The following is a 20025-nucleotide window of genomic DNA, read 5'->3' on the forward strand; positions in this document are numbered from 1 at the left end:
CCATGATTGTAGACTTCCATTAACATTATTAGAAAAGCATTATTGTTATTAGGATTTTCTTTGCTGTTAGGTTTACCCCTTTGATGTTTTTCACCAAGTCGATATAATTTATCATTATCATTGTCAGTGTCATTGGCATTTTCATTTTCATTGACATTGAAATTGCCATTGACATCGTCATTGACATTATCATTACAATCTATTCTACTGTTACTACTACAACTGAAACAAAAACATTCACTGTACATCCCTGGATATTTAACTTGATTGATTAAAATATTGAGAGCACTCTTTTTCTAAATCCTCTTTCAATAAGATAGATCATGTATAGACAATATGCAGTACAATAAGACTCATCATACTCTTGTATTCTCTCATCTGATCCTAGATCAACATGTTGTTTTAAAAATAATGGTGGAGTCTCAACACCAAAACTATCGAAGTAATAAGTCTCGCCACCTCCCCTCCTTTTAAATAAAACCCAATAGGAATAATCAGTTGGATGTAGATTAATAATAATGTTGAAGTTGTTGTCATTGATGTTATTGGGTGTCTGATCTCTTATTAATATTTCTATTGGTATTAAACTTATATATCTGCCTATTTCTTCTATTTTTATATTACTCATAGCTTTAACATCAATGTTATATTTATTATTAAATTCCTCAAAGTTGAAATCAGCACTTTTATAATATAAAAAATCAATATTTAAAAATCGAGACGGGTAGTGTAGTTATGACTTTTATTTCTAAAACTATATTATGTTTTTTATAGTATATGATTCAATTCAAAGTAAATATACAAAACTAGAAGAGAGTTTTGGTGGATTTATAGAGAGGTGTCTACTAAGATTTGAGTATGAAAAGTCACCATTACATGCTTTAGTTTATGGTGGAACTGGAACAGGGAGAACTTTTTTGTTAGACAACAATAAAACTATATGGAGAAAAAACTTCGACTCAAGGATTCAGTCCTTATACTAATAATGAAGATAAAACTGAAGTTAAATTTATGCAAATAGAGGTAAAACATTTTGACATAAATAAACATAAAAATAAAATCATAGATAAAGTTTTAGAACAAATTTATGATATTTGGCAAGCCCCTCTATTGATGAAGTTAAAGAACAAGCTCAAGAACAAGTTCAAAAGCAAAAGTAAATAATTATAGTATGTAGGGATGAAAGGGATTGGACCAATTCAGAAACTAAAAGAGTTTATACCGATTATAATATGTGTGACATAAATATGATAACAAAAGAAAATAAGTTAAATTTCAAAAACACTGTAATTGCTCTTGATGATATGGGGGATAAGTTTAAATTTCTATTTCACAGATGGAATACATCACGATATTCAAATGACTGTAATGTGTCATAAAACAGCTCAAATAAATAATTTAGCAAGAATGAGTTGTGATACTATTTATATAACAACTTATAATGTTTCTGATCTATTTAAAAATTCCAAAGACATATATAAGAAGCAAACATGACTTTCGTTGTATAATTAGTGAGTTAAAACAGTAACCATTATAATATCACAGCTGAAATGGCTTCTGATCTTCGTTATGGTATAATTAAATATAATAAGAAAGAGGACACTTCTAATATTTTTGATAACGAGAGAACTATGATATATGATTCAAGAGTTGGTTTATTAGACTTAAAAGCTCCTAGTTTAAGAGACAAGATATCAAATGATGAGATAAATAAAGTTATAACATATATGAAACCTCTAATGATAAATCTCACAGATAGAAATATTATTAACTGTGATAACTATTATTTCTATTTTAATAATTTTCTTGAATCAAAAGGTACTTAAATATGGAAAGATGTTTAAACAAAAGAAATGATAAAAGCGAAATGGTTAAAATTCATATCAGTTTTTATTGGAATTATTGGTTCAGCTACTACAATGTGTAATTATATGGCCCCAGATACTACAATGAGAACAGCAGGTCTTATAGCAGCTGGCGCAAGTAATATGTTAATTAGAACAAATACGTTGGTTATTGGGTGTAGTTATGGTTGTGGTAATGTAGGGAATGTAATGGGACTCTGTCCATGTTTCACCACGATAATGATAATGTTAATGGGACTTCGTCCATGTTTCGCCATGCTAATGATAATGATAACGATACTGATAATGATAATGGTAATACTTACAACCAAAGTCAACACTTAAACGAAGACCAGGTCAGATCATATGTGTTATACGAAAGATATATAAATAAAATCACAAAGGTTTTAAATAAAAGGGGTAAAGATGATTTATATGAACTATATGACAAGAATGAAAAATTTAGTGAAGATCTTTTTGATTTTATTAGAGATAAATTAGATCTGAGGAATGAACAGTTTTTAGATGAAAGACGTAACTATATTGCTTTTAATAGGTTGGATTATGAAAATTATGTAAGGAATATGCAAGGAATGTATTTCAAGTAATTTCACTCTTGAATGTAATTTCACTCTTGAAATTTAATTTTATTTGTAAGGAATGTAATTTAAGTAATTTCACTCTTGAATGTAATTTCACTCTTGAAAATTAATTGAAATTCTAACCCATTATAAATGAGAGCTATTAAATGTTCAGATTAATTGTATATATAAGTGCGGCACTCCTGCAAATCTAGCTTTTCATTATCAAATATCTCAAAGAAAAAAAGGGTAAATGTGTATGTGGCTATAAATCAATCAATGGTATTTGTATTGAAGAAGATTGCTCCACTAATTCTAATTCTAATTCTAGATCTAATTGTAAGGATATTATTAACACTAATCCTAATTCTAATTCTAATCCTAATTCTAAGCCTCATCCTAATTCTAATTCTTATCCTAATTCTAAACCTACTCCTAATTCTATTTCTAATCCTAATCCTAATTTTAGTTCTAATTCTAATTCCAATCCCATCTTTAATCTTATGTCAAGTCGAGTTTGTAATAAATGTAAGGTTATTAAACATATAACAAGTTTTGATCTTAAAACATCCATATTTAAGGAATGTAATTCAAAAAAAGTAAATGTTAATATTGTTATCTTATTATTGGTTTTAGTTAAAAAGTATTTTTTGGTATTGGTTAAAAAGTCATATAAAACGATTTCGTCAAGAAGTAAATTTGCCCAGGGTTGTTTATTCTGTTTAAGCGATGAGTGAAAAAAAAACAGTTGGTGAGTGGGTTAATAATAATAATAATAATGTTGGAACTAAAAATAATAATTCATATTTGGTTGATACAACCTGTGATTCTAATTATTGTAAACATTATGTTATGATAAATTAATAGAAAAGGGTATAGATAATTATAAAATATTAGACAATCAAAGTTTTCGGCAATTGACACAAAAACCTGAGTTGTAAAAGATGCGAATTTTGTGAGAGTTGTGATTTTTGTGAAATTTTGCGGTTTTTTTGATTTTGTATTAATTTTTTAAAAGTATATATTCGTAAACATATATATTAAAATATATTCGTGGACAATTAATTTTTAAAATATAGAAGTGTATAGTATATTATACTAGTGGATTGCACTAAGTGAGACAAGAAATGATTATTTTAAAAAATATAAGAATGGGAAATTTAGTGTATATGTAGTAGTGGATAAAAGGTGTTATCCACACGAATACGCGTTAGCTTTTGGTTGGATAACACCTTTTATCTACTACTATCTCATGATAATCTCAAACCACGTTATTCTAAAAAAATAGTGCAAGCGATGATTGAAGTCAACTGCCAGATAAAGCGTGAGGCCAAAATTTTTTCTCTCACGTGCTAGCTCTACTCATGTACCACATTAAAAAAGTTGGACCTAATTTTTGCAATAATTATACGGAAAATTTTTTTGGGAACAGAGTTGGAGCAGTAGACACCAACCAGAATTAAATTTAAGGTCCTTTTTAATCTTAAAAAATCCATATGTAAGGAATGTAATTCAAAAAAAGTAAATGTTAATATTGTAATCTTATTATTGGTTTTAGTTAAAAAGTATTTTTGGTATTGGTTAAAAAGTCATATAAAACGATTTCGTCAAGAAGTAAATTTGCCCAGGGGTGTTTATTCTGTTTAAGAGATGAGTTAAATAAAACCAGTTGGTGAGTGGGTTAATAATAATAATAATGTTGGAACTAAAAATAATAATTCGTATTTGGTTGATACAACCTGTGATTCTAATTATTGTAAACATTATGTTATGATAAATTAATAGAAAAGGGTATAGATGTTTATAAGAATATTGAATATTAGACAATCAAAGTTTTCAGCAATTGACACAAAAATCTGAGTTGTAAAAGATGCGAATTTTGTGAGAGTTGTGATTTTTGTGAAATTTTGCGGTTTTTGTGATTTTGTATTAATTTTTTAAAAGTATATATATTCGTAAACATATATATTAGAATATATTCGTGGACATTTAAATTTTTAAAATATAGAAGTGTATAGTATATTATACTAGTGGATTGCACTAAGTGAGACACCAATGATTATTTTAAAATATATAAGAATGGGAAATTTAGTGTAAATGTAGTAGTGGATAAAAGGTGTTACCCACACGAATACGCGTTAGCGTTTGGTTGTATAACACCTTTTATCTACTACTATCTCATGATAATCTCAAACCACGTTATTCTAAAAATAAAGTGCAAACGATGATTGAAGTCAACTGCCAGATAAAGCGTCAGGCCAAAATTTTCTCTCTCACGTGCTAGCTCTACTCATGTACCAGATTAAAAAAAGTTGGACCTAATTTTTGCAAAAATTATACGGAAAACTTTTTCGGGAACAGAGTTGGAGCAGTAGACACCAACCAGAATTAAATTTAAGGTCCTTTTTAATCAAGTTTTAACACCGAACACTCGATGTTGCATCAGAAATGACACCAAAGTTCAGCAAGTCTTAAAATAAGAGCTAGTGTTCTTATATAAAATGCTACCAAATTTTGACCTGATCTACCCATAGTTTGTTTCCAGAAACGCAAAAAACCATAATCGTTTTCAGTGAAATGATATTAAAAGAGCAGCACATGCGTTGACAAGTAATTTGGTATAGTTTAGAATGTCCCTATATTATCCAATGATCTGTGGCAAAGCATGTATTTTTTAGCGTGCTGTTCTGGGTATATTCAGCTGTTTTGTTGTTCTTTGCCTTTATTTTGCAGATCTGCAGTTCGACATTTTACGCTCCATTTTCTTACTCTTGCTTAATTTACATTGTTGAAAGAACCTAAAGAATTTAATCGTTGTAACCTGACACTGTCACTCCTCGCTGTTTCTGCTCCATAACCACCCCCAGCGCTGTGTGATAACCCACCCGTAGTGTTTGCTCTCTGAATGCCGTAACTCATTTGAACACTCGATCACGCAATGAATAGTTCTTTGCTAAACAGCGTTTCGTTTCTCTTAGTTGCAGTTGATGCTAGCTCTACTCATGTACCACATTAAAAAAGTTGGACCTAATTTTTGCAATAATTATACGGAAATCTTTTTTGGGAACAGAGTTGGAGCAGTAGGCACCAACCAGAACTAAATTTAAGGTCCTTTTTAATCTTAAAAAATCCATATGTAAGGAATGTAAATCAAAAAAAGTAAATGTTAATACTGTAATCTTATTATTGGTTTTAGTTTAAAAGTATTATTCGTATTGGTTAAAAAGTCATATAAAACGATTTCGTCAAGAAGTAAATTTGCCCAGGGGTGTTTATTCTGTTTAAGAGATGAGTGAAAAAAAACCAGTTGGTGAGTAGGTTAATAATAATATTAATGTTGGAACCAAAAATAATAATTCATATTTGGTTGATACAACCTGTGATTCTAATTATTGTAAACACTATGTTATGATAAATTAATAGAAAAGGGTATAGATGTTTATAAAAATATTAGACAATCAAAGTTTTCGTCAATTGACACAAAAATCTGAGTTGTAAAAGATGCGAATTTTGTGAGTTGTGATTTTTGTGAAATTTTGCGGTTTTTGTGATTTTGTATTAATTTTTTAAAAGTATATATTCGTAAACATATATATTAAAATATATTCGTGGACAATTAATTTTTAAAATATAGAAGTGTATAGTATATTATACTAGTGGATTGCACTAAGTGAGACAAGAAATGATTATTTTAAAAAATATAAGAATGGGAAATTTAGTGTATATGTAGTAGTGGATAAAAGGTGTTATCCACACGAATACGCGTTAGCTTTTGGTTGGATAACACCTTTTATCTACTACTATCTCATGATAATCTCAAACCACGTTATTCTAAAAAAATAGTGCAAGCGATGATTGAAGTCAACTGCCAGATAAAGCGTGAGGCCAAAATTTTTTCTCTCACGTGCTAGCTCTACTCATGTACCACATTAAAAAAGTTGGACCTAATTTTTGCAATAATTATACGGAAAATTTTTTTGGGAACAGAGTTGGAGCAGTAGACACCAACCAGAATTAAATTTAAGGTCCTTTTTAATCTTAAAAAATCCATATGTAAGGAATGTAATTCAAAAAAAGTAAATGTTAATATTGTAATCTTATTATTGGTTTTAGTTAAAAAGTATTTTTGGTATTGGTTAAAAAGTCATATAAAACGATTTCGTCAAGAAGTAAATTTGCCCAGGGGTGTTTATTCTGTTTAAGAGATGAGTTAAATAAAACCAGTTGGTGAGTGGGTTAATAATAATAATAAAGCACAACTAAAACAAAACAACAACTACTAGCTAAAGAAATATTCAGTCCTCAAACAACAAAGTTTAGAAGAGAAGGAATAATACCATTACATAAAGATGAAACATGGTCAGCTGATTTGATAGACAAATCATCTCTAAGTAAACATAACAAAAATTATAAGTTTATATTAAATGTTATAGATATACTCACAAAATATGCATGGGCTATACCCTTAAAAAGATCTGGTATATCTATAACTAATGGTTTTAAAATAGTATTAGTTGAAGGTAGAAAACCAGAGAAGTTATGGGTAGATAGAGGTAGTGGGTTTTACAATAAAACATTTGAATCATTAATTAAAGAATATGAAACTGAACTATATTCTACATATAGTGATCTTAAGGCTGTGTTTATAGAGAGATTTAATATAACGTTATTACACATAATTAATAAACCAATGTTCATCAATGGGGATGGTAATTGGGTAAATATATTAAATGATGCAGTAATATCCTAAAACAATAAAATTCATTCAACAACTAATACGACACCCGTTGATGCTTCTAATAATCATGAAAATGTTAGATATATTATATCTACATCTACTAAGATTAAACTTAAACTTAAAGTCGGTGATTAAGTCATGATTGTTGACAAACGAAACTTTTTCTCTAAAGGATACACCTCTAATTGGAAAAGAGAATCGTTTAAAATTATTGAAGTTCCAAAAGCCCAACCACCAACATATAAAATAGAGGAAACTATTGGAGAGATAATAGAAGGTAAATAGTATGAACAGGAAACATTAAAATCCGAGATTGATTTTGAATCTAACAAAAAAGTTAAAGATTTGCTTGGCTTAATTCTGTATGTAAACAAATACAAAGATGACAAGAAATAGATTCAATCAGGCTAAATATCGATCAGCAACAACTAACAATTTTTCAGCAAGTAAGGTCCCTCAACTATTCCTAGAAGATAATGATAATTTTGACATGAAAGATACCTACAAAAATACGAATAAACACCCAACATAGACGAAAAACATGTTGTTATTGAAGAGTATTGTGATAGCAACTTATTATCCTCTTCTAATAAAATACAACTGAACTAAGAAAAGATGACTTCGACAAAGTTACAACTAAAACCTTACACCTAAATAAAACACAAGTTAATGATAAACTAATTAATGAGTTTATTAAGTCCGCAAATGAAGTTACCAATACTGTTAATTTTTGTAATAAAGTTGCTAGTGATACCATCTCTAAGTATAATAAATTAAAACAAGAATTTGATAATAATAAATTTAAACAGAATAATACTAACAGACAGCTAGATAATATGTTTACTACTGGTCTAGGGGAAATTGAAGAAGTAAATGAAAAGACTAATTCCGCTGTTGGTGAAGCTCTCATAAAGAATAAAAAACAAAAGTACAATATATATTAGCTATATTATTAGAAAGTAAGCTAGTTGACAAAAAAGAACAAGCAAGACTAGAGATGCACTATGAATTTAATCATGAGGATATAATGAAAAAGGTTGAGAGATATTTTACTATATAGTTATGATAATGTCGATGACAATGACTATGACAACAACTATGACTATGAATAAGACTATGATTGTAACTAAAGCAAAATACTTTACTATATAAAAATGGAGAAACTAAACCTAGTGCACCTTTACTTTACCCTAGTGTTAACTCCTTCTCAGAACAATAATTAAATGATAAAATCCTAGCTAATAATAATTTTAATAATAGTATTAACATTATAAAAGATATGAGAAATTATTAAGAAACCAAAACTAATAACTATAATAAGAAGTTAAGTAGATTTGAAAATTATAATAACATAGCCGAGACAACAGAAATATTATTATCATTAATAGCAACATTTGCAACATCAACATCAGTTGCATTAACGGGTATAGAATTATATTATTCTATACCAACAGCTTTTGCTACAGCAACTGTTTTTGGTTCTTTATCAAAAACAATTAATACTAGAATAAGAAAGAAAAAGACAATGTATTCTCAGATGTATATTTTGAGTAAACAGTTTAGTTACAAGTTTAATAAACAATATTTCAAATCAATGAATAATAATAAATAGATAATGATGAATATAATGAACTAGTTGAGGCGTATGAAGAATATAAGAAGCATAAGAAAAACAGGCTGAGTTTTTTAAACTGAAGTCATAATTAATAAAATAATTAGTAAAAATCATATATTTAGTAATAATAATATTAATATTATTTACTATTAGATGTAGATTTTTATCTAGATGTTGATCTATATCTAATATTAGATATAGTTAAACTATATTTTCTTAGTGCCAAAGCATAACCCTCTTCCTTTTTGTACTACTTTTAAACCTTCATCAGTAGTTGCAAATTTAATTACATTAGGTGTGGTTGATAAACTGCTCTAGGGTTTCTAGTTGCAGCTGCAATTCCTATTTTACTTGCTATTTCTAATGCTCTTACTGGGTTGTTAGCAACTTTTTTCTAAAGTTAACTGTTGCTTTACCAACATTTTTAAAGAAATCTTTCAATCCCTCTGCTGCTATTGTTGCATCACTGCTTCATTGAATTATTTTTCTTACATTTAGTATAATTATCATTTAACTTCTTAGTTCCTTTAGCTGTAATAAATCTTCGCAAATGAAAAGAAAAAAGATATTATTTATGCTAAAGGATTTGTTAAACTAAGTAAGTCTGACTTAGACTATAAATATATAACTAGATTATAACTAGAGTAGTAGATATAACAAGAGTATTAGCAAAGTACTAACTACAACTCTTACTAGAGTATTTTTGAAGTGTTTACTATAACTATTACTAAAGTATTACTAAACCATTAACTAAAACTAAGATACAATGTCAACCATCTTACTACCATCACTATTAACACTAACAATTCTTCTAGTTAACACTAATGCATGACAACTAATATCAGCAACACCACGAGCGAACTTAAAATTAAGTTGTAATGCTTATGCTCCTATATGATCTCTTTGATATCTAAAATCGAATATGTATATTCTATAATTATCTCTAACAAAACCTTCTTCATATTCATCACTAGTGCTAGTTAGTAATTTATACATTAATAGATGAGGATTACAATGAGCGAAATATTCGATTGGTTTATGGTTTATGGTTTGATGAAATTAAATAGTGCCATTACACCATAGTTCACTAATGTGACACTAGCATCATTAGCTATTATACCACCACCATTGCCTGAAACCAGAAACTCTATCTCTAAACAAAATTCAAGTATGTTTAAATGATACTCCTCTCTACCAATTAAAATATTGAAATTATTGCTATCTGTTTTTTTGATTGTCGCTAGATTGTTTGGTTTATAACTTATTATCTTGCTATTGAGTATGTCATTGTTATACATATACTGTCTATTTATTTCAAAGTCAATCCTATAAACTTACAAGTTAATCCTATATGTTCTACTATAACTATAACTATAAATACAACTAAAAATATAGTTTTATTTGAATAATAAGAATGACTGACAACTTAATCTTATATTAACTAAAAAAGATACATGAAGCTTTAACTAAAACTAAAGAAGAACATACACTTAACTTTATTATTGATAATATGAGGTTTAGTACTATTAACATTCATTGCAATGTGATATCTGGTGTTAAAGGTAATGGTAATAACACAGATATAGTAAATACTTTTACTCTAACCCCCAGGCTACTAGATAAATATTATAACAGCTAACTTCTTATATCAAATTATAACAAAAGAAAGAATAGAAGGTTGAAATTCATATTAAAGATGAACAAGGAAGATTTATTGTTTTCAATAGGGATGTGTTGAGTTTTACTTTACATCTGTGTTAACACAGCAACTTCGTTGATTTGATTTAATCTCTATCTAGAATAATAATTTTAATCAAATATATAGTTATAGTTATATATAGATATAGATATAAACATGGTCAAAGACCTAGTCTTAGACATAATCATACTCATAAAAACAAATAAACGACAAAACTCTCCAATCCCAATTAATTCTTAATTTACCATTAGTATTTTTATTTTTAGATATATTGATAACAAGAGAGTTATAAGGCTCTCTCTATACTTCATTACATAATTTAGTAAAATCTTTAAAATCAAGTTCAGCATCATTGAAGAAATCTTGATATAGATGTGAGGGCCATTTACCTCTTTTTTCAAAGAGAATAAATAGATTACAGATCTTCCTAGCTCTATGTCTATCTAGTGAAAATAGATTTTGATTAAGATATATCATATTACATTTATTACAACTTAATCTTATATTAACTACAAAAGATACATGAAGCTTTAACTAAAACTAAAGAAGAACATACATATAACTTTAGAATGATAAAATCAACAGAAAAGTTTAACTTTAGTGAACCTATGCTTAATACAGCAAAATTAGTTTTAATTAGATTATCAGTTTATAACTCGGTGTTTAATGTGAATAGGAGAAATAATCAATTCTTATAAGTTAGTACTGTTATAGAAGGTGAAGAAGCTTTACCTCAGGCTCTTAGTTCTGACCCTAACTTTACCCATAACCCTAACCTTATCTCTAACTCTAGCCCAAACATTACATCTGTCCTTAATTATAATTATAAAGGAATTCCGTTGATATATTCAACTATTACACCGGGAGCATATGAGTTAACTGACATAGCAGAATTAATAAAAGAAGAAACTAATGGTAATGTTATAATAGAACCTGATAAGAATACAATGAAATGTGATGTGGAAATAAAACGAAGTGCACTTAGCTTTGATGTAGAAAACTCATTGGCCTCACTAACAGAATTTAGAAAAATAGTATTTGAACAAAGTAAATATACATCTCAAAAGATTATTGATAATATGGGGTTTAGTACTATTAACATTCATTGCAATGTGATATCTGGTGTTAAAGGTAATGGTAATAACACAGATATACTAAATACTTTTACTCTAACCCCCAGGCTACTAGATAAATATTATAACAGCTAACTTCTTATATCAAAATGTAACAAAAGAAAGAATAGAAGGTTGAAATTCATATTAAAGATGAACAAGGAAGATCTATTGTTTTCAATAGGGATGTGTTGAGTTTTACTTTACATCTGTGTTAACACAGCAACTTCGTTGATTTGATTTAATCTCTATCTAGAATAATAATTTTAATCAAATATATAGTTATAGTTATATATAGATATAGATTAGAACATGGTCAAAGACCTAGTCTTAGACATAATCATACTCATAAAAACAAATAAACGACAAAAATCTCCAATCCCAATTAATTCTTAATTTACCATTAGTATTTTAATTTTTAGATATATTAATAACAAGATAGTTATAAGGCTCTCTCTATACTTCATTACATAATTTAGTAAAATCTTTATAATCAAGTTCAGCATCATTGAAGAAATCTTGAAATAGATGTGAGGGCCATTTAACTCTTTTTTCAAAGAGAATAAATAGATTACAGATCTCCCTAGCTCTATGTCTATCTAGTGAAAATAGATTTTGATTAAGATATATCATAATACATTTATTATGTCTACCTCTACAGAGGTATTCATTAATAACTGGTTCTTTTGCTTTAACATCTTTAAGTATCATAAGTTTCTTTAAGTCTTTTGGTATATGATCAGCGGAGGGTAAACCTTTTACATTTTTAATAAACTCAATAGTTGCTTTTTTATCAACAGAGTTGCGGCTTCGTCGATTATAATTCTCTACACCTTCATATTGATCACCAGTAGGAACAATGATGTACAGTTTATCAAAATATATATTATTTATAATGAATTCCCTATAAAAAGAATGTCTTACCACATTCACTAGGACGAGATATTATACATCTAAAGCTCTCAGAGAATGCAGCATTAACAATAACATCTTCATCGTCTAACCATGATTGTAGACTTCCATTAACATTATTAGAAAAGCATTATTGTTATTAGGATTTTCTTTGCTGTTAGGTTTACCCCTTTGATGTTTTTCACCAAGTCGATATAATTTATCATTATCATTGTCAGTGTCATTGGCATTTTCATTTTCATTGACATTGAAATTGCCATTGACATCGTCATTGACATTATCATTACAATCTATTCTACTGTTACTACTACAACTGAAACAAAAACATTCACTGTACATCCCTGGATATTTAACTTGATTGATTAAAATATTGAGAGCACTCTTTTTCTAAATCCTCTTTCAATAAGATAGATCATGTATAGACAATATGCAGTACAATAAGACTCATCATACTCTTGTATTCTCTCATCTGATCCTAGATCAACATGTTGTTTTAAAAATAATGGTGGAGTCTCAACACCAAAACTATCGAAGTAATAAGTCTCGCCACCTCCCCTCCTTTTAAATAAAACCCAATAGGAATAATCAGTTGGATGTAGATTAATAATAATGTTGAAGTTGTTGTCATTGATGTTATTGGGTGTCTGATCTCTTATTAATATTTCTATTGGTATTAAACTTATATATCTGCCTATTTCTTCTATTTTTATATTACTCATAGCTTTAACATCAATGTTATATTTATTATTAAATTCCTCAAAGTTGAAATCAGCACTTTTATAATATAAAAAATCAATATTTAAAAATCGAGACGGGTAGTGTAGTTATGACTTTTATTTCTAAAACTATATTATGTTTTTTATAGTATATGATTCAATTCAAAGTAAATATACAAAACTAGAAGAGAGTTTTGGTGGATTTATAGAGAGGTGTCTACTAAGATTTGAGTATGAAAAGTCACCATTACATGCTTTAGTTTATGGTGGAACTGGAACAGGGAGAACTTTTTTGTTAGACAACAATAAAACTATATGGAGAAAAAACTTCGACTCAAGGATTCAGTCCTTATACTAATAATGAAGATAAAACTGAAGTTAAATTTATGCAAATAGAGGTAAAACATTTTGACATAAATAAACATAAAAATAAAATCATAGATAAAGTTTTAGAACAAATTTATGATATTTGGCAAGCCCCTCTATTGATGAAGTTAAAGAACAAGCTCAAGAACAAGTTCAAAAGCAAAAGTAAATAATTATAGTATGTAGGGATGAAAGGGATTGGACCAATTCAGAAACTAAAAGAGTTTATACCGATTATAATATGTGTGACATAAATATGATAACAAAAGAAAATAAGTTAAATTTCAAAAACACTGTAATTGCTCTTGATGATATGGGGGATAAGTTTAAATTTCTATTTCACAGATGGAATACATCACGATATTCAAATGACTGTAATGTGTCATAAAACAGCTCAAATAAATAATTTAGCAAGAATGAGTTGTGATACTATTTATATAACAACTTATAATGTTTCTGATCTATTTAAAAATTCCAAAGACATATATAAGAAGCAAACATGACTTTCGTTGTATAATTAGTGAGTTAAAACAGTAACCATTATAATATCACAGCTGAAATGGCTTCTGATCTTCGTTATGGTATAATTAAATATAATAAGAAAGAGGACACTTCTAATATTTTTGATAACGAGAGAACTATGATATATGATTCAAGAGTTGGTTTATTAGACTTAAAAGCTCCTAGTTTAAGAGACAAGATATCAAATGATGAGATAAATAAAGTTATAACATATATGAAACCTCTAATGATAAATCTCACAGATAGAAATATTATTAACTGTGATAACTATTATTTCTATTTTAATAATTTTCTTGAATCAAAAGGTACTTAAATATGGAAAGATGTTTAAACAAAAGAAATGATAAAAGCGAAATGGTTAAAATTCATATCAGTTTTTATTGGAATTATTGGTTCAGCTACTACAATGTGTAATTATATGGCCCCAGATACTACAATGAGAACAGCAGGTCTTATAGCAGCTGGCGCAAGTAATATGTTAATTAGAACAAATACGTTGGTTATTGGGTGTAGTTATGGTTGTGGTAATGTAGGGAATGTAATGGGACTCTGTCCATGTTTCACCACGATAATGATAATGTTAATGGGACTTCGTCCATGTTTCGCCATGCTAATGATAATGATAACGATACTGATAATGATAATGGTAATACTTACAACCAAAGTCAACACTTAAACGAAGACCAGGTCAGATCATATGTGTTATACGAAAGATATATAAATAAAATCACAAAGGTTTTAAATAAAAGGGGTAAAGATGATTTATATGAACTATATGACAAGAATGAAAAATTTAGTGAAGATCTTTTTGATTTTATTAGAGATAAATTAGATCTGAGGAATGAACAGTTTTTAGATGAAAGACGTAACTATATTGCTTTTAATAGGTTGGATTATGAAAATTATGTAAGGAATATGCAAGGAATGTATTTCAAGTAATTTCACTCTTGAATGTAATTTCACTCTTGAAATTTAATTTTATTTGTAAGGAATGTAATTTAAGTAATTTCACTCTTGAATGTAATTTCACTCTTGAAACTTAATTGAAATTCTAACCCATTATAAATGAGAGCTATTAAATGTTCAGATTAATTGTATATATAAGTGCGGCACTCCTGCAAATCTAGCTTTTCATTATCAAATATCTCAAAGAAAAAAAGGGTAAATGTGTATGTGGCTATAAATCAATCAATGGTATTTGTATTGAAGAAGATTGCTCCACTAATTCTAATTCTAATTCTAGATCTAATTGTAAGGATATTATTAACACTAATCCTAATTCTAATTCTAATCCTAATTCTAAGCCTCATCCTAATTCTAATTCTTATCCTAATTCTAAACCTACTCCTAATTCTATTTCTAATCCTAATCCTAATTTTAGTTCTAATTCTAATTCCAATCCCATCTTTAATCTTATGTCAAGTCGAGTTTGTAATAAATGTAAGGTTATTAAACATATAACAAGTTTTGATCTTAAAACATCCATATTTAAGGAATGTAATTCAAAAAAAGTAAATGTTAATATTGTTATCTTATTATTGGTTTTAGTTAAAAAGTATTTTTTGGTATTGGTTAAAAAGTCATATAAAACGATTTCGTCAAGAAGTAAATTTGCCCAGGGTTGTTTATTCTGTTTAAGCGATGAGTGAAAAAAAAACAGTTGGTGAGTGGGTTAATAATAATAATAATAATGTTGGAACTAAAAATAATAATTCATATTTGGTTGATACAACCTGTGATTCTAATTATTGTAAACATTATGTTATGATAAATTAATAGAAAAGGGTATAGATAATTATAAAATATTAGACAATCAAAGTTTTCGGCAATTGACACAAAAACCTGAGTTGTAAAAGATGCGAATTTTGTGAGAGTTGTGATTTTTGTGAAATTTTGCGGTTTTTTTGATTTTGTATTAATTTTTTAAAAGTATATATTCGTAAACATATATATTAAAATATATTCGTGGACAATTAATTTTTAAAATATAGAAGTGTATAGTATATTATACTAGTGGATTGCACTAAGTGAGACAAGAAATGATTATTTTAAAAAATATAAGAATGGGAAATTTAGTGTATATGTAGTAGTGGATAAAAGGTGTTATCCACACGAATACGCGTTAGCTTTTGGTTGGATAACACCTTTTATCTACTACTATCTCATGATAATCTCAAACCACGTTATTCTAAAAAAATAGTGCAAGCGATGATTGAAGTCAACTGCCAGATAAAGCGTGAGGCCAAAATTTTTTCTCTCACGTGCTAGCTCTACTCATGTACCACATTAAAAAAGTTGGACCTAATTTTTGCAATAATTATACGGAAAATTTTTTTGGGAACAGAGTTGGAGCAGTAGACACCAACCAGAATTAAATTTAAGGTCCTTTTTAATCTTAAAAAATCCATATGTAAGGAATGTAATTCAAAAAAAGTAAATGTTAATATTGTAATCTTATTATTGGTTTTAGTTAAAAAGTATTTTTGGTATTGGTTAAAAAGTCATATAAAACGATTTCGTCAAGAAGTAAATTTGCCCAGGGGTGTTTATTCTGTTTAAGAGATGAGTTAAATAAAACCAGTTGGTGAGTGGGTTAATAATAATAATAATGTTGGAACTAAAAATAATAATTCGTATTTGGTTGATACAACCTGTGATTCTAATTATTGTAAACATTATGTTATGATAAATTAATAGAAAAGGGTATAGATGTTTATAAGAATATTGAATATTAGACAATCAAAGTTTTCAGCAATTGACACAAAAATCTGAGTTGTAAAAGATGCGAATTTTGTGAGAGTTGTGATTTTTGTGAAATTTTGCGGTTTTTGTGATTTTGTATTAATTTTTTAAAAGTATATATATTCGTAAACATATATATTAGAATATATTCGTGGACATTTAAATTTTTAAAATATAGAAGTGTATAGTATATTATACTAGTGGATTGCACTAAGTGAGACACCAATGATTATTTTAAAATATATAAGAATGGGAAATTTAGTGTATATGTAGTAGTGGATAAAAGGTGTTACCCACACGAATACGCGTTAGGGTTTGGTTGGATAACACCTTTTATCTACTACTATCTCATGATAATCTCAAACCACGTTATTCTAAAAATAAAGTGCAAACGATGATTGAAGTCAACTGCCAGATAAAGCGTCAGGCCAAAATTTTCTCTCTCACGTGCTAGCTCTACTCATGTACCAGATTAAAAAAAGTTGGACCTAATTTTTGCAAAAATTATACGGAAAACTTTTTCGGGAACAGAGTTGGAGCAGTAGACACCAACCAGAATTAAATTTAAGGTCCTTTTTAATCAAGTTTTAACACCGAACACTCGATGTTGCATCAGAAATGACACCAAAGTTCAGCAAGTCTTAAAATAAGAGCTAGTGTTCTTATATAAAATGCTACCAAATTTTGACCTGATCTACCCATAGTTTGTTTCCAGAAACGCAAAAAACCATAATCGTTTTCAGTGAAATGATATTAAAAGAGCAGCACATGCGTTGACAAGTAATTTGGTATAGTTTAGAATGTCCCTATATTATCCAATGATCTGTGGCAAAGCATGTATTTTTTAGCATGCCGTTCTGGGTATATTCAGCTGTTTTGTTGTTCTTTGCCTTTATTTTGCAGATCTGCAGTTCGACATTTTACGCTCCATTTTCTTACTCTTGCTTAATTTACATTGTTGAAAGAACCTAAAGAATTTAATCGTTGTAACCTGACACTGTCACTCCTCGCTGTTTCTGCTCCATAACCACCCCCAGCGCTGTGTGATAACCCACCCGTAGTGTTTGCTCTCTGAATGCCGTAACTCATTTGAACACTCGATCACGCAATGAATAGTTCTTTGCTAAACAGCGTTTCGTTTCTCTTAGTTGCAGTTGATGCTAGCTCTACTCATGTACCACATTAAAAAAGTTGGACCTAATTTTTGCAATAATTATACGGAAATCTTTTTTGGGAACAGAGTTGGAGCAGTAGGCACCAACCAGAACTAAATTTAAGGTCCTTTTTAATCTTAAAAAATCCATATGTAAGGAATGTAAATCAAAAAAAGTAAATGTTAATACTGTAATCTTATTATTGGTTTTAGTTTAAAAGTATTATTCGTATTGGTTAAAAAGTCATATAAAACGATTTCGTCAAGAAGTAAATTTGCCCAGGGGTGTTTATTCTGTTTAAGAGATGAGTGAAAAAAAACCAGTTGGTGAGTAGGTTAATAATAATATTAATGTTGGAACTAAAAATAATAATTCATATTTGGTTGATACAACCTGTGATTCTAATTATTGTAAACATTATGTTATGATAAATTAATAGAAAAGGGTATAGATGTTTATAAAAATATTAGACAATCAAAGTTTTCGTCAATTGACACAAAAATCTGAGTTGTAAAAGATGCGAATTTTGTGAGTTGTGATTTTTGTGAAATTTTGCGGTTTTTGTGATTTTGTATTAATTTTTTAAAAGTATATATTCGTAAACATATATATTAAAATATATTCGTGGACATTTAAATTTTTAAAATATAGAAGTGTATAGTATATTATACTAGTGGATTGCACTAAGTGAGACAAGAAATGATTATTTTAAAATATATAAGAATGGGAAATTTAGTGTATATGTAGTAGTGGATAAAAGGTGTTATCCACACGAATACGCGTTAGCGTTTGGTTGGATAACACCTTTTATCTACTACTATCTCATGATAATCTCAAACCACGTTATTCTAAAAATAAAGTGCAAACGATGATTGAAGTCAACTGCCAGATAAAGCGTCAGGCCAAAATTTTCTCTCTCACGTGCTAGCTCTACTCATGTACCACATTAAAAAAGTTGGACCTAATTTTTGCAATAATTATACGGAAAACTTTTTCGGGAACAGAGTTGGAGCAGTAGACACCAACCAGAATTAAATTTAAGGTCCTTTTTAATCAAGTTTTAACCACCGAACACTCGATAGTGCATCAGAAATGACACCAAAGTTCAGCAGGTCTTAAAATAAGAGCTAGTGTTCTTATATAAAGTGCTACCAAATTTTGACTTGATCTACCCATAGTTTGTTTCCAGAAACGCAAAAAACCATAATCGTTTTTAGTGAAATGATAATAAAAGAGCAGCACATGCGTTGACAAGTAATTTGGTTTAGTTTAGAATGTCCCTATATTGTCCAATGATCTGTGGCAAAGCAAGTATTTTGTAGCGTTCCGTTCTGGGTATATTCAGCTGTTTTGTTGTTCTTTGCCTTTATTTTGCAGATCTGCAGTTCGACATTTACGCTCCATTTTCTTACTCTTGCTTAATTTACATTGTTGAAAGAACTGGTTACAGCAATTGACTAAGCAAGTAGGTTTTGGCTGCTTATGGCAGACATCTAGAAAACTGCCTCTTACAAATTCATTTCCAGGATCTTCCTACTTGCTTAGTTAACCTAAAGAATTTAATCGTTGTAACCTGACACTGTCACTCCTCGCTGTTTCTGCACCATAACCACCCCCAGCGCTCTGTGATAACCCACCCGTAGTATTTGCTCTCTGAATGCCGTAACTCATTTGAACACTCGATCACGCAATGAATAGTTCTTCGCTAAACAGCGTTTCGTTTCTCTTAGTTGCAGTTGATCTATTTTGATTATTTCTTGTTTACAATAATGAACGTAACATATTGTGACTAGTTAGCTGTTTGTGATTCTACAATTGAAACGTCAACATTTCTTGACAACTCGCTAGCTTAGTTTAACATTGTTGAACAAGTGAATCAGTTAATTGTTAATCAATATTCGAAGTAGGATATCTATCAAGATTTCCCGTACCTTTAGAGGTCTCATTATCCCAAAGGTTCATCTCATTTACATTTCATACCGTTTTAAGACAAATCGCCCTATCACCGGAAATCAAAAACTTGC

The 20025-nt window shown here is 28.8% G+C and overlaps 2 protein-coding genes across 3 annotated transcripts in view; both read right to left on the reverse strand.

The window, feature by feature from the left end:
* The window catches only part of LOC142338452 (uncharacterized), a 147636-nt gene extending 127821 nt beyond the window's left edge, over positions 1 to 19815 (reverse strand). The window contains exon 1 of one of the 2 annotated variants that reach the window (XM_075388218.1): positions 19575 to 19815. In XM_075388218.1, the coding sequence (XP_075244333.1) occupies positions 19575 to 19672 (98 nt within the window). In that variant the 5' untranslated portion in view covers positions 19673 to 19815. Of the gene's footprint in view, positions 1 to 5246; positions 5409 to 19574 lie in introns of those variants that run through there. The other variant, XM_075388217.1, reaches the window with a different exon arrangement.
* LOC142337704 (E3 ubiquitin-protein ligase RNF185-like) overlaps positions 1 to 20025 on the reverse strand; it is a 464852-nt gene that overhangs the window by 169741 nt on the left and 275086 nt on the right. The window lies entirely within an intron of this gene.

The sequence above is a fragment of the Convolutriloba macropyga genome, chromosome 4 (assembly GCF_964194025.1).
Source record: "Convolutriloba macropyga chromosome 4, txConMacr16.3, whole genome shotgun sequence".
Taxonomy (NCBI): Eukaryota; Metazoa; Xenacoelomorpha; order Acoela; family Convolutidae; genus Convolutriloba; species Convolutriloba macropyga.